Raw genomic sequence first — 15,534 nt, 5'->3', positions numbered from 1 at the left:
TGGGATATGAATGTATGTATGTATGTATGTATGTATGTATGTATGTATGTATGTATGTATATATTTGCTGTTCCTGGGGCTTGAACTCAGGGCCTGGACACTATTCCTGAGCCTCTTTGTGCTCAAGGCTAGTGCTCTACCATGTGAGCCACAGTGCAACTTCTGGAACTTCTGCAACTTATTTGAGTAGTTTATTGGAGATAAATCTCACAGTCTTTCTTACTCAGGCTGGCTTTAAATTCCAATCCTCAGATCTCAGCCTCCAGAATATTTTAGGATTACAGGCATGAGCCCTCGGCACCTGGCTTGTCATTTGAAACATTCTTAAAGTAAAATATTATTTATTATTTTAAATTCAAATGTAACCAAACAAGTGTCTAACATTCGGTCTGGAAACCTCCTTTGTGGGTTCCTTCTCAGGTTGCCACCTGTTTGTACCAAATGACAGAGAAGGGTACATGAATATACCCCCTCCCCAATACCCCAGCAGTTGTCTAGAGAGCTATCCTCTCCAAGCCAAGTATTTCTTTAAAAGACTCTTCAGCTTTACAAGGAAAACCATGTTTTGTATTTGTAATGATTGGCTTTCTATTCAACAAGATATCTAGATTTGTATTCATATGAAAGTGATGGTAGGAAGAGGTTAGAGTGGATAGGAAAAAAGAAATAGGTTTTCTGGGTGTCAAGACGGGGTACTAGCAGGAAAGGGGCTAGTATGGAGGATGAAAGAGGCTGAATAAGGTTGAAATGGATTATGTGTAACTATGAACCAGAACAATGAAACCTGTTGAAATTGCTTTGAGAAAAGTAAAAGGGAGCAAGGAAATCCATAGGAGGGGATGAAATTGGAATACATTGTAAACATATGGGGAAATGTAACAATGGAATCCAACTCCCTATAATTAATGCAAACTAACTTTTAAAAAGCAAGGTGGTTTGCCTACCCACCTATAAAATGGGTTATACATGCCCACTCATCACACTTCTTGGCACACCCTTGCCTGGAGAAGTCCTTTAGCTCTAGTTTAGCTATACAAAGAATTTATGAGTCCCCAGCTAGGAAGCTGGCCACCAGACATCATTCAGTTGGTTTCAATCTTCAGGCCTTTTGGCTTTCACACCCTAGGTCCCCCGTCTGGCCCCTCCATTGTCTCTTCTAGTCCCTTGACTTCCTCCCTCATCTTCTCTGTGCTTCACTCTTAGATATTTTTCTAAAATTTCTATTTTCTTTTCTTCTACCTCCTCCTTTCCTCTGCTTAACTCATCAAAGGCCAGTAGGGACCTCCCCACCCCTTTATTTTTCTTCCCTCTAGCTGGGTGTTTTCCAGGTCCAAGTCAGGGTAGAAGTAAACAGCAGGCTGTTAGGAAGAGTGAGAGGGAGGCTAGGGATCCATAGAGAGCTGAAGGGTATGTTGGACACCTGAGACCCTGCAGAGTGTTCTGGAGGGATGCTCATAAGAAATAGGGCTTTCCAGGGCTGGGAGTTTGGCCTAGTGGAAAGAGTGCTTACCTAGCATGCACAAAGACCCAGGCTCAATTCCTCAGCACCACATACATAGAAAAAAAAGGCAGAAGTGGTGCTATGATTCAAGTGGTAGAATGCTAGCTTTGAGAAAGCCCAAGGATAATGCTGAAGCCCTGAGCTCAAGCCCCAGGAATGGCAAAATAAGAAAGAAAGAAAGAAAAAGAAAGAGAGAGAGAGAGAGAGAGAGAGAGAGAGAGAGAGAGAGAGAGAGAGAGAGAGAGAGAGAGAGAGAGAGAGGGAGAGAGAGCGAGAGCGAGAGAGCACTTTCCAGTGTGGAATCAAGAGAAAGACTATAGTTGGAAGTGCTAGCAACCAAGCCAATGGGAGAAGACCATAGGGTAGAGCCACATAGGGATGGAGTCTCACCGGAGGGTTGGTTGAACAGTCTCTCACATCCTCTCTTCCAAGGTTTATAGGCTTTGGGTGACTCCAGGCATAAGCTAGAAACCAGGAGAAAAATCCAGAGCTATTTAGGAACCAGAGATTTCTCAAAATGCAGGGACATTCTCCTTCACTCCCCTCCTCCACCCTGCAGAGACTCTATCCTTCGAAAGACACCACGCTGGTCAACTCTACTTGAGGACAAAAATAATCACATTTCAGGCTGAAATCAAGCTGAATTGGATGGCACCCTGTGGCACAATCAAAGTAACTAGTTATATCAACAAGTGATTGCTACTTTTGGACAGGTTTTAGTGGTCAGCACATCAATTAATTTTCCTTCAAATCTAATTGGGTCTTTTCAGGGTCTATGGAAGTAGAAACATTGGGTATGAATTATTTTTTTTTCCAGTCCTGGGGCTTGAACTCAGGGCCTGGGCACTGACCTTGGACACTTTTTGCTCAAGGCTAGCGCTCTACCACTTGAGGCACAGTGCCACTTCCAGCTTTTTCTTTATATGTGATACCAAGGAATTGAACCCAGGACTTTGTGCATGCTAGGTGAACACTTTACAACTGGGCCAGGCTTCCGGCCCTAAATGAAAAATTTTAAATCATATATTCTTTGAAATGTTCTAGAGGATCCACTAAATATATATATATGTATATATATAATTAGATTACACACACACACACACACACACACACACACACACACACACACACGGTTTACTTAAATTCAAGGCTCACATGTGCCTTTTTTGTTGTTTGTAGGACTTGAACTCTGGACCTGGGCATTGTCCCTGAGCTCTTCAGCTCTAGGCTACCCTTCCTTCCCCTTGAGCCACAGACCCACTTCCAGTTTTCTAGTGGTTAATTGGAGACAAGAGTCTCACAGTCTTTAGTTCCTGGGCAGGCTTTGAACCGTGATCCTCAGATCTCAGCCTCCTGAGTAGCTAGGATTACAAGTGGCTGGCTAGAGGTCTATTTTTTTAAACAATTATTTTCTGCCAGTGCTAGGGTTGAACTCTGATCCTGGATGTTATCCCTTATCTTCTTTGCTCAAGTCTGATGCTCTAACACTTCAGCCACACCTCCATTTCCAGCTTCTTTTGGTAATTAGAGATGAGTCTCACAGATTTTCCTTTCCCAGATGACTTCAAATCAAGATCCTTATATCTCAGTCTCCTGAGTAGCTAAGATTACTATTGATCCATATGGCACACACAATTACAGTCAACAAAGATCAGCATATATCACTGTGGTCCTATAATGACCAACCTAATGACATCACAGCCATCTTAGTTTTCAGAAATCCACTCCACCATATTTGTGTGACAATAGTTATGCCTAATGACATGTTTCAGAGAATGTATCCCCATTGCTAAGTGACATACAACAATATCTCATTTAGTACTTGCAATAACTCAACTCTAAGAGATACAAATTATTATTTACTTTGCACAGAGGAAGAAGCTAAAGCCTGGTAATTTGTTAATTTGCCAAAGTTTCTGCAAAGCAAATTAATGATTGAATAAGTATTTGAAACCAGGTCAAAGAAATATAAAAAGTAGAAGCTGGGAATGTACCTTGGTGGTAGACAATTGCCTAGTATGCACCAAGCCCTAGGTTCAATGAAAAGGAGTGGGTACCCTTTCCATACTCCTAGTCTGCTATCTATGTGAGGTGGGCATGGAAAGGAAGTTGCCATAGAAGGGATAGTATATGGAGACCTAATTGCCACTTTGGGCTCGACATCAAATTTGGATATAGTAGTCCAATATTCACTAAGAAAATGTTTTTCTCTGTGGTTTTTGTGTGTGTGTGTGTGCCAGTCCTAGGGCTCAAGCACTCAGGGACTGGGCACTGTCTCTGAGCCTCCTTGTGTTCAAGGCTAGCACTCTACTACTTGAGCCACAACATCACTTCCAACCTGTTTTGAGTAGTTTATTGGAGACAAGAGTGACAAACTTTACTGCTTGGGCTGGCTCAGAACTGCCATCCTCAGATGTCAACCACCAGAACAGCCGGGAATACAGGCAGGAGCCACCAGGGTCCTCCTCAAAGGCTCCTTGTGATGGGACTTGAGATAGGCTTCTCCACCCTTTTCTTAACAAGGTCTTGACCTTGGCCTTCAGTATCAGTCTTAGTCTCTATATGACTTCATTGCTTAGTTTAGACTCGATCTCCCTCTCCCATATCTAACCTATCCCTCCTACTATCTGATCACATGCTCTACCCTCTACCCTAGCTATCTGATCATCTTGGCTCTTGCACCACCCAATCAGTTTAGCAGGAAACTCCTTGCTCTGGATGATTCCTCAAACTCACTTCCCATGTTCCAGGCTCCTCATGCTACTCTTGGTTTAGAAATATTTCCTCAGGGTGCTCTGACAAGTTCAAAGATGAGCTCCACCTGTTCTTCATGCTCCAGGGCCCTGTTATCTCTAATAAAGCCTTTGTCACTCTTCCTACCAGTACCACAATGATTTTATCAGTAACTGAAAGGAACAGAAAGACACCACCCAAGATTTAACTTGGGTCTTAAAGAACCTGAAGATGGTCCCTGCAGAGGCTGCATACCAAGACAGACTAGGTAACCACAAGAAAGAGAACCTAGGTTCTAGCCCTCAATCCAACCCTTGATGAGCCCTGGAGGAAAAGGCCAGAGCTGGCCTCTAGGACAGGCCAAGATGTACATACCCCAGAGAAGGATAAGCCAGGGACAGCAGCTCCATTGAGCCAGAGCCATGGGATTTCCAGAGGCCAACGCTGAGTGGATAGGGTTAGATGGCTTTGGAGAGCGAGGACAGGGCTGTTTCTCTGGTCTCTTCCTCCAGGCTTTTCCTGAGCAGGAGGAGACAGTGGTCAGGGCTGTGGATCGGACGGAGGTGTCTCCCTTTCCTCTTCCGTTCCGAAGGGCTCAGAGAATCCCAGTGGGCGGAAGAGCCTTGGGCTTCCCAGACAACCGGTGCAGGCTTCTAGGATAGGGCGTGAGCCCGCCCCAGGGCAGAGTCCAAGGACCTTGGAGACTGACTGAGAAGCAACAGCTGGTCTCAATCAGCCTGCTTCTCCCAGCCCCCATTCAGCAGCCCTGCTCTGGCCATTCCTGGATTCGGTCCCCCTCCCTCCAGCAAGCTGTTTTCCCATTAGTTCCCCAACACAAAGCACTGGGTTCAGCTCTAGTTTTGCTTTGGAAGGAATATTTGACCCTCCTTCTCTGAGATGGTTGTCCCAGAGGGAAAAGCCAGGGACCTCTCTTTCTGCACCCTTTGAGGAAGTTATGTTCTTGAGCTGGTGAGAGTTCCCCCTGGAGAGTCTACCTTGAAAGATGTCATTAGTCCTTCCTTTGAGAGCCTTTGAATTCTTCTCAGCTGCACATTCTTTATGCTGTGAAGTCCAGGCTACTTAGGGACAGTCATACCTGGCTTGGGGGGTGGGGGTTCATGAGCAGATGAAGTAATTAACCAACAGGAAGGTAATATGATGCAACATAGTTTATTGATTTAACATAGATTATCAGAGTGAACACTATATCCTAGTTGTTATATTCTAGTCCTAATTTGCCTAATTCTATCCTGCCTATCCAGCATATCTGCTGGACTCACCTCTCCGATATCTCTTAGTCCCAAAGTCGAACAGGGCCTGCCCATCAGTTGTTAGGTGCAGTTCCCCGTCCTGTCAGGGCATGAGCTCCGGGGCTACACGAGTCTTGGTCCTCATCAGTTCTCTAGGGCAAGGAGCGGCTTCTGCAGGCCAAAGATCCTCAAACACAGTCTCCGTTAAGGCCAGCAGAAATGCTGCCTCTCTTTCTGAGTCCTTGGCTTATAGTGGTCCGTGGCTGTTCCTCTCTGGCCCAAACTCCTTCTTGCTTGATTCGGACTGGTTAGGGCCCAGAAAAGTCTCTTTCAGATTGGAGTGCACTGGTGTCTTAATCTATTTCCTATGGCCAGGTGTCTGGACACTTAGCCATTCACAATTATTCTATCTGTGTGCCTGGGTGCTGGTGGTTTCCATGGTTATTGCCATACACCCTCTTCTAGCAGTTTTATCTGTTATGGCCACATGCCCTTAGATACAAGTTGGCATTGACAATATATTTCTTTAAGTATTTTAGCTCTATTTCATTCCATTGTTTTTCATTCTAATCTTATTCACTATATTTTTATTTTCACATCATATCCATTTAGTATTCACATCATATTCATTATTCTAGTATCTTCACATCATATTCATTGTTATTATTTTCACATCGTTACCCCCTGTTCTATCTTCACATCTTTATGCTCCTAAAGGGGGGTGGGAATGTCACACAGGCACTTAGGTTTCAAGGAGTCAAGGGATATCACTAAAAATGGAAGAAGTTCCAGCAAGAAGAATTTGGAGGCTCCAAGCAATGTAGTTAGTTGGAGATGGCTTCTTGCAGTAGCTTCTAGAACAGGTACTTGGATGTCTTGTAGTGTGGGTTGCTCCTAAGCAGCATGGCTGTCTGTGATGGAAGTGGAGAAGCTAAGATCAGCATTGTCCCTCTACTCAGCTGTGTTACAGAGCACCATGCAATACCAATTCCAACTCAGTGTCTAGAACCTTTGGGTTCCTAGGAGCTCAGGCTGGACTGTTTCCAAGAGGCAAAAAGACCCAGTGCATGGATTCTTACCTAGACAGAGGGTAGAGGTACATAGTCCATTCCTATTTACTTATATGTCTATTTGTTTACCTTTTTGCAGTGTTACAGAATGAGCTAACAGTCTTGAAGCTGCTAGAAAGTGTGTATACCTGCCTTGAAAGATGCCATCAGCCCTTCCTTTGAGAGCCTTTGAATTCTCCTCAGCTGCACATTCTGTATGCTGAAAAGTCCAAGCTACTTAGGGACAGTCATATCCAGCTGGGGGTAGGGGAAATGTCACATAGGCACTTAGATTTCAAGGAATCAAGGGATATCACTCAAAATGGAAGAAGTTCCAGCAGGAGAAACTCAAACCTTTGAGTTATAGCTCTAAATCCTACTTGTTAGTTTTTGAAAGAGAGTCAAATTATGAAGTCCAATGTGGCCTTGTACTAGCTATATAGTCCAGTCTAGCCTTGAACTTGCCATCCATTTGCCATTTGTCTCAACCTCCTGGGTGCTTGGATTATAGGCATTACTGCCACGTCTGGCTTTGATTTCATTTTCAATATATTTGTCCTTATTTGTAATGAATTCCAGACAGTTTTAAACAACCACCGAAGAAAAATAAAAGTTTTATAGAGGGAAAGGGGACCTTTATGGAACTCCATGACAGGGAAGAGTCAAAATGAGTGAGGACGTTTTGCGAACTTTACTTTCAGAAATAAAAGCAGAAGACAGAAGCTCTGAGCCTTATCTCACAGACTATGAGCTCTGTTGTCATTTTGTGACTGCTGAAACTTGTCTTTGCCCTGTCTACACTTTCCCACCTCTTCCAGGACTGATGATAAGGTTATTCACAGAGCTCAGTGGACTGAGGGACTGTTTCTTCAAAGGCCCTTGCCCTGCATCTCAACTGTATTCACCCTCCCAAATGGCAAGGAAATAGAACCGTTGGGGTCAGGCAGAGAAGGGATGCTTAAAAAAGGCTCCAAGGACAAGACTGCCTGCATTTCAATGCCAGTTCTGTCTCCATTCAACTGCATGGTCTTGAAAGCTGACTTCACCTCTTTGAGCCCTCAGGTTTTTTGGTTTTCAAGTGGGGCACACTCATATTCAGGTGTCAGAGATGTGATGAGGATTAAGTGGTTCATACTTAGGAAGCTCCTACAACATTCCTGATAGAAAGTAAAAGCTAAATGTTTATAAGTGTTTATTAGTACAAATGTATAACTTGAACCTAAGCAAGTCTCATGTGCACCTTGTCCTCACTGTCCTTGGCATCAAACACTGCTGAAATGGCAGTTAATATAAGTCAAGCTCAGCGGGGTGGGGGCCCCCGTGTGCACAGGACTTTGAGACAAAGAATTCAAACAGCCCTCCCCCATGATCTGACCTCTGCCTAGGGATGGTCTCTACACAGGGCTCTCTCCTCCAGTTCCCTCCCCTGGGTCCTTGCTTTGGCCCTGGTGAGGATGGTGACTTCAGCTCCTCCCTTATCTCCTTATCTCAAAACCATGCTCATCAGTTTGGGGACTTGAACTCAAGTTGGCAACAAGCCTGAAGCCAAAGGAATGATTTGGAATAAGCAGGGTAAATGGCCACAGGTTCTTGTAACAGACTTGCTTGGAAGGCCTATGAATCATTGCAATTTCACTGTGGCACACGAAGGCAAGTTAACCTTTTCTGCCTCTCACTTTTAAAGGTCAAATTCTGAAAGGGGAGACATTGATTTTCAGGGTTTCTCCTCTCCATGTTTTTATTTTTATTCTTTTTGTCAGTCATGGGCTTAAACTCTGGGTCTTGGCACTGTTCTTGAGCTCTTGAGTTCAAGGCTACCACCCTACCCCTTGAGCCACAGCACCACTTCCAGTTTTCTGGTGGTTAATTGGAGATAAGAGCCCCAGGGACTTTCCTGCCGGGGCTGACTTTGAGCTGCAATCCTCAGATCTCAGCCTCCCGATTAGCTAGGATTATAGGTGTGAGCCACTGATGCAGGCTTTATCTTTTCTTTTGATCTTGAGTCCACACAAGGCTTGTCATCCTGACTTTTGCTCTGGATTTCCTTTGGAATAGAGCAACTGAGTTCCTGTGTCTTTCCACCTCTAAGTGTCACCATTAATTTCATTTTGTTGTACAACCAATATATGCTAATAAAAAGTTTTAATGCCAGGTGCGGTGGCTCACACCTATAATCTGAGCTACTCAGGAGACTGAGATTTGAGGATCAGAATTCAAAGTCAGCCTGGGCACTAAAATCCCTGAGACTCCAATTAACCTCTAGAAAACCGGAAGTGGTGCAGTAGCTCAAGGGGTAGGGTAGTAGCCTTGAGCTGAACACTCAGGCCCAGAGTCCAAGCACCACAACTGACAAAACATAGTTTAAAAAAAAAACAGCAACCCATTAGATATATCAGTGAGAAAAGGCATGTAAAGTGAGCAAGCACGGAGCTCTAACACCAGGACCACAGTTGCTCTCCTGTGGGAGACCCTGGGCCAGAAGAACTGGAGGGGGTAAGCCCAGGAAGAAGGAGGTAAGGATCAAGAGGCCATGAATGTTGGCAATAGTGGCCCAGAAATGACACTGTAGGCATATGGAACCCTCTAGCCTTTGGACAGATGGTGAGAACAATATCAGGGGCAGCCGGAGGAAAAAAAGCACATTTGGACAGCACCATAGCTTAAGAGAGCTGTGGTATGGGACAATCAGAGATCCAGTGGAACTTCGCTGGAATAGCTCAGTGAAGACGGAATCTGTAAGAGGATCCCCAAGGTCTTACAGTTCTGCAGGTGGCAAGGGGCCTTCGAGGTAATGTACTTTAGGCCTAACTGATGATGTGACCTCGGAGAACCTTTGCTTTTGGGGCATGACATGTGACCCCAGTTTCCAATCCCTTTTCCTTCTTGCATAGTGTTTCTTTTTTAAAAAAAAAATAGAATTGTTATTATAAAGGTGATGTACAGAGGGGTGACAGTTACATGTCAGGTAATAAGTACATTTCTTTCTTTCCTCAGTTCTGAGGCTTAAACTCAGGGCTTGAATGATGTTCCTGAGCTTCTTTTGCTCAAATTTAGCACTGTATCACTTGAGCCACAGCACCACTTCTGGCTTCTTCTGTTTATGTTGTACTGAGGAATTGAATCCAGGGCTTCAGGAATGCTACGCAAGCACTCTACCACTAAGCCATATTCATAGCCATGAGTACATTTCTTTTTGGACAATGCTAGCACCTTTTCTCTTGGTGTCTCCTCCTTTTCCGTTGTGTTGCTTAGCCACATTCAGAGACGATCGGAGTTCTAACTGGCAGAGGAGAATATAGACTAGGAGCTTTGCCTAGGTCCAAGATGACCTTGTGGTAGAACTGGAACTCAGACATGGGTCTGTTCCTTCCATTAGTCTTCACTGCTATTTCTAGCAGAAGCTTCTCCATGGCTCTTACTCTATGTACTACAAAGCCATGGTTTCCATGGCTTCAATGTCTGCATCTTAGCGGCCAAAGCCTTCATCCTTAATACATTCCGTGATCCCTTTCTTTTTGTTCATATTCTCTCCATCCACCAAAGTCTAGTTTGAGTCACTACATACACCAAGCCCCAGACCACCTCAAATTCATAACCCTCGTCTCAGGGGCTCTTGTAACATTTTGTTTTCACCTATATTTTATAGGCCTCTCATTAAGCCCTTACTTTCTTTGACTTTTCCTTCTTAGGTCATTCATCCTGGATAGCAAGACCTTGCTTTTACAGATATTTGGATTCACCAAAGCATTCAGGACAAAGCTACCTGAACATAATGGGATCAACAGCAGTTTGTTGGAGTTGACATTCAACTCCAACAGTATGTGGCACAGCCTCTCCACCCCCCTCCTGACAGTAGTGTCGTGAATGGCAGGTGGTAGTGATTTTCCAGTTCCAGAAAGCTGCTGTGGTCCTCATGGTTGTACCTTCTATCATACCTCCTCACTGGATGGAAGCTTCCTGCTGCTGGACACAGTGGCACCCCCACTCCTAATATTCCAGTGGATCATCAATTTAAGGCTGATCTGGGCAAATTAGTCCGACCCTGTCACAAATTCTTGCAACAAAGGAAGAAAGAAAGAAAGAAAGAAAGAAAGAAAGAAAGAAAGAAAGAAAGAAAGAAAGAAAGAAAGAAAGAGGAATGGAGATATAGCTCAGTGATAGAGCGCTTGTCTAGCAAATGTCAAGTCCTGGATATGGTGCTGCTGCTCCCCTCCCCCTCCCTCCCCCCTCCCCCTCCCCCGTTCCTCTCATCCTCCTCCTCTCTGTCTCTCTTCCTCTTCCTCTGTCTCTCTTCCTCTCTCTCTGTCTCTGTCTCTGTCTCTCTCTCTGTCTCTGTCTCTGTCTCTGTCTCTCTCTCTCTCTCTCTCTCTCTCTCTCTCGTGTGTGTGTGTGTGTGTGTGTGTGTGTGTGTGTGTGTGTGTATGTGTGTAGTGGTCAGTGGTCACATGATTTTATTTTAAGAAAGTTGGTCTTTGGTAGTTTGGGACCCATTCCCTCCCCATCCAGACAGCCAGGCAGCAGAAGTCTATCCTCTCACAAGGAGGCCTGATTGTCCCTTTACCACAGTTGGTCAATGGAATGAGAAACTTCTTCTCTATTCCTGGCTCCTCTTCTTTCCTCTTTCTGTTATTCTTCAACTCCTACTTGTTCTCCTCCTCCTCCTTATGGACTAAGTTGTTGATTATGTTCCAGAAACTTAGGGAGACTCTGTGGGCCATTTGGCTGGGTTCTGTTCTCTGGTCAGAGGCTGAGTCAGATCCTGAGCTCCAGCTAAGACTTACGCTCAGCCAGGCACGCTCCAAATCTGTGCTGTCACCTCGAGGACCCTGAACTGTGCAAGGAGGCATGACTCAAGCACAGTTAGGGCTTGCCAAGGTTCTAGCTGATTTCACTCAAGCCTCTATTTGGTGGTCTTTAGGCCTTCTCCCAGCCATCTTTTGTCTTGAGTAGCCTGATCTCTTTATTTTTCATCCATCTTGTGCTTTCTGCTTTCTTCTTTCTTGCCATACTATCCCTTCTGTCCTTTTCAATGCCACACCTCTAGTACAAGTCTTTTCTTAGTTTATTTTTTTTCACTCCACCTGGAACATATCCTTCCTTGTTCTCTTGGCCCTACAAATTTCTCCTTTAGTCTCACCTCAAGATTCACTTAATCTGGCAGTGACCTGTCTGATATCTTAGCTAGATGAACTCTCCCTCTCACTCCTCTAGTTGCAGGATCTGATTACAGATCTTATCATATGCCTTTCAAGGCTTCTCCAGTCATAAGGAAGACCATAGTAATGAGATCTCGGTGCTCCCTGACATCCACCATTATCCTGGGTGACATTAAGGTTCCTGCCGATGACTTGTCTAATATCTATCCCTAGCCCTTTCTTCTCTACTCCTTCTCAACCCTAATACCTTAAGCAGCGTCTCAAGCCTGGTCATTGCCTGGGATTGCTGTCCTCTGACCTACTGAATTCCAACTTCCCATTCTCTCAGTACAGTCTCTTATTCTTCATTCAACTTTTCTCCTCTTCTCTTCCGATAACCTCAACTTCAGGCCTCAGCAGATCTTCCTTTCTCTCATTATGTGTTTGACATCTCCATTTATCAAGCCTCTCTTGATAATTTGCCTCCCACTTTGCTCCAAGTGTGTCTCAAGTGGTAGAGTGCCAGCCATTAAAAAAAAAAGCCCAGGGAGTGTGCAAAGCCACGAATCAAGCTTCTTTGCTCCTCATGAAGCAATAAATGTTAAGAAGGAAGTATGGGTACTATGATAGTTTATAAAAAGAAATTTTAAGAATACAGAATGGATTAGATTTTTTAAAAGTTGACTTTAGGGCTCAGATATAGCTTAGTGGTAGAATGTGTGCTTAGTTTGTGTAAGGCCCCTGGACTAGTCAATCCCCAGCATCTCTTCTCTCCCAAATTTCTTCAGATACACAATAGAATTCGTAGGTCAGAGATGAGAAGAGAGATTTTAGGGAGATCCATTAGAAGGCTCTGAAACACTCTGAGTAAGGAGACTAAGGAGATGGTGCTAGAAATGAAGTGGATAGTTTTGAGATTTAGGAAGTGAAAAGTAACTAATGTTGCACTTTTGTCTTGTTTCTCGTGATAGCAGCTGTTTATAGTGCAGTACCAGTATTGAATGTTTACTCTTAGCCTTAGGACTAAGAAATAATTTGTGGGATTCTTTCCTTTATTTAGCTTATCTTGTGCTTAAAATAACTTTTGAGTGGTACATTTGGGGAAAATAAATATATGATTTGTTACAATAATAGTCACAACCATTAAAAAAAGAACTTTAGGAAAAACCAATTTGGTCCAAACTTCCTTTTGTAAACACATTTAACCCTCCTGTTCCTTTGACCATCCATTACATCCATCTGCCAATACCTATCCCCAAGGTGAGCACTGTCAAACTTTTGTTACTATTAAGAGCATTCTTTTTCCAGAAATTAATATGTCATGCTGACTTCTATTCAATGTTACCTCTTCAGAGAGACTTGCCCTGATCTTTATTTAAACAGTATGCCTTTATCTTGTATTCTGTTTCATTTATTATTCTTCACAGCACTTACTTGGTATTGCATTATATAGCTACTTATTTATTTTTCATTTCAATTTATTTTATCCTATTTTTATTCTCTTTATAACTGTTTATTTTTGTCCACTCGTATATCCCAGGATCTAGGACATTGCTTGGTACTTAGTAGGTATCCAACTCAAAAAAATGAATGAGTGACTAAATCTCAGGGCATTTGAACCATCTGTTTTTTCCATGGGACAATATATTCCAGCTCAGTGGATTGGGGTCAATTCAAAATCACAGTGTCCAAAGTTGGCAGGCCGCTTGGTGCTGCTTGGCAACCCTTTTCCTTGTTCTGCTTCCGTCTATTTCTTATGGCCCTCACTAGCAATTAAAGACTGTTACCAGTGTCCTCAAACCCCTACTCTATTCCATGATGGACCCTTAAGTTGTTCCTGACTTTGTATTATTACAAACAAGTGCAATGAGAATCCGTGGACCTGTAGGGGGAATTCTCTAAGATCTATATCTAGAAATAGAAAAGCATGTTTTTCATTACAATAGATTCTGCCAAATTTTCTTCCAAGAAAGGTGAAACCAGTTCCCAGTCTGAACCAATAAGGAATGAAAACATCTGCTTGAACTTCATCAGCACTGCATGTCACCAGTGTTTTAACATTTTACCAATGAAGGGTGAATACTGGTTTCTTTTTTAAAAAATGTGTTAGTATAGATTAGATGTGTTTCTTCATTAAGTTTTAGGGCAGGATCTGGCTTCATTGTTCAATTTTATATACGTGCAAACTACTTAGACCATAATCATCCTCATTCACTCCACTTCATAACCTAATACCTGCTTTACTTTCCTGTCGTTCTCTTTCCTTCTCTTTTTAGTGTATATTAATTGTACAAAGAGGTTTCCTTTTGTTATTCCAGACATGCACATTTTATGTTTAGCCCAGAAGATGCTATTGCTTTCTCTTTCCTTTTCCCCTCAATCTCCTGCTGAGCCACAACTTCCACTGAGATTCTCTATGCAATCTTCATACATACTGCAAAATTACTCACCCTCTCTCTTTTCTGTCTTGCTTTCCTCTCAGTCTCCTAATTAGTCTCAAAGATAGAGTCATGTTCCATATATGTGTGCAAGTACATGCAAGTATGGGCAAACATGTGTGAGTGTATATGTAGTAGAAATATTTATTATATAGTAGGCATATATATATATAATATACATGGCTGTGAATATAAGCTTTTTAGGTCCACAAATCAGTGAAAACATAATGTGCTGCTCAATTTTGTAGGCTCTTGGTATATTTCTGGACATTAACATCTTCTGAATAGCTGGCAAGAATTTTCCTCCATTCTGTGGTTTATCTCTTGGTTTTGGTAATTGCTTATTTTGCCTTTCAGAACCTTTTTAATTTGACCTAGTCATATCTATCAATTCATTCATCTGTTTTTAATTTTAGACATGTGATTCTTATGTAGCCAAAAATCTATCAAGATGCTTTTATACTACTAGAATTTGTGACTTATTTCAAAAGGAAATATCCTAGATTTCATCATTGGCTTTTAGATTATTTTTGTGAGTGCCTACATGCTCATTAACCCATGCAGACTTTCTGTTTGGATTTGATAAGAGGAACAGAGGCAACAATGCCCTTAGGCCTTCTTTCCTCATACTCCCATTTTGAGAAGCAATTGTTCCCACACCATTTATTGATTGTTATAGCTTTTCCTCCTTGATTTTCAATGCCTTATTTGGTGTGTGTTGAAAACTCACATACCCACCAGGCTGTACTTCTTTGTTCCATTGAACTATGTTACTGTGCCATTTTTTTACTGCTTCACTGACTGTAGTTTGTGTGATGTTTTAGTAATTGACAGTGTAAGCATTTGGCTCCATTTTTTCCACACACATCTTGGTGATGTTTCATATTTTCTTTAGACAACCAGCCAATAAAGTCCTCTAAGATTCAAATGGAGGGCCAGGAGTTTGGCCTAGTGGTAAAGTGCTTGCCTAGCATGCATGATGACCCGAGTTCAATTCCTCAGTACCACATACATAGAAAAAGCCGGAAGTGGTGCTGTGGATCAAGTGGTAGAACTCTAGCCTTGAGAAATCCCAAAGACAATCCTCAGTCCCTGAGCTTAAGCCCCATGACTGGCAAAAAAAAAAAAAGATTCTAATGGAGACTGCTTTACATGCTTGGATTCACCTCAGAAGAATATCTACCATTGTAAAAGTGGAATTTTTAAAAGTCCTGGAACAAACTAGGTCTTTTCATTGATTTCATTATTTTATATCCTTCTATGATGTTCTCCATTCTCGTCTTCACCTTTCCCCCATATGTGCTCTTGTTTTAGCACTGTTCAACCCACTAAAGGTCCTGTTGCAGAAGTCACCAGTGACTTTTGTGGTGGTCTCTCTTTAAAAAAAAAGCATTAATTAGAAATCCCTTAACAAGCCAGGTGCTGGTG

General features: G+C 42.8%; 1 protein-coding gene across 1 annotated transcript in view; it reads right to left on the bottom strand.

The window, feature by feature from the left end:
- Positions 1-4,833, bottom strand: part of Xpnpep2 (X-prolyl aminopeptidase 2) — a 31,122-nt gene extending 26,289 nt beyond the window's left edge. Inside the window, exons 1-2 of the mRNA XM_090325821.1 lie at positions 4,610-4,833; positions 1,892-1,965 (exon numbers count right to left, since the gene is read on the bottom strand). Coding sequence (XP_090181947.1) covers positions 1,892-1,965; positions 4,610-4,658 — 123 coding nt within the window. The 5' untranslated portion in view covers positions 4,659-4,833. The remainder of the gene's footprint in view (positions 1-1,891; positions 1,966-4,609) is intronic.
- Between the last annotated feature and the right edge of the window lie 10,701 nt (positions 4,834-15,534).

Source organism: Megascapheus bottae, chromosome X (genome assembly GCF_031878675.1).
Source record: "Megascapheus bottae isolate mThoBot1 chromosome X, mThoBot2.hap1, whole genome shotgun sequence".
Classification (NCBI taxonomy): Eukaryota; Metazoa; Chordata; class Mammalia; order Rodentia; family Geomyidae; genus Megascapheus; species Megascapheus bottae.
The sequence above is the reverse complement of the archived record's forward strand: the minus strand, read 5'-3'. Positions and strand labels throughout refer to the sequence as shown.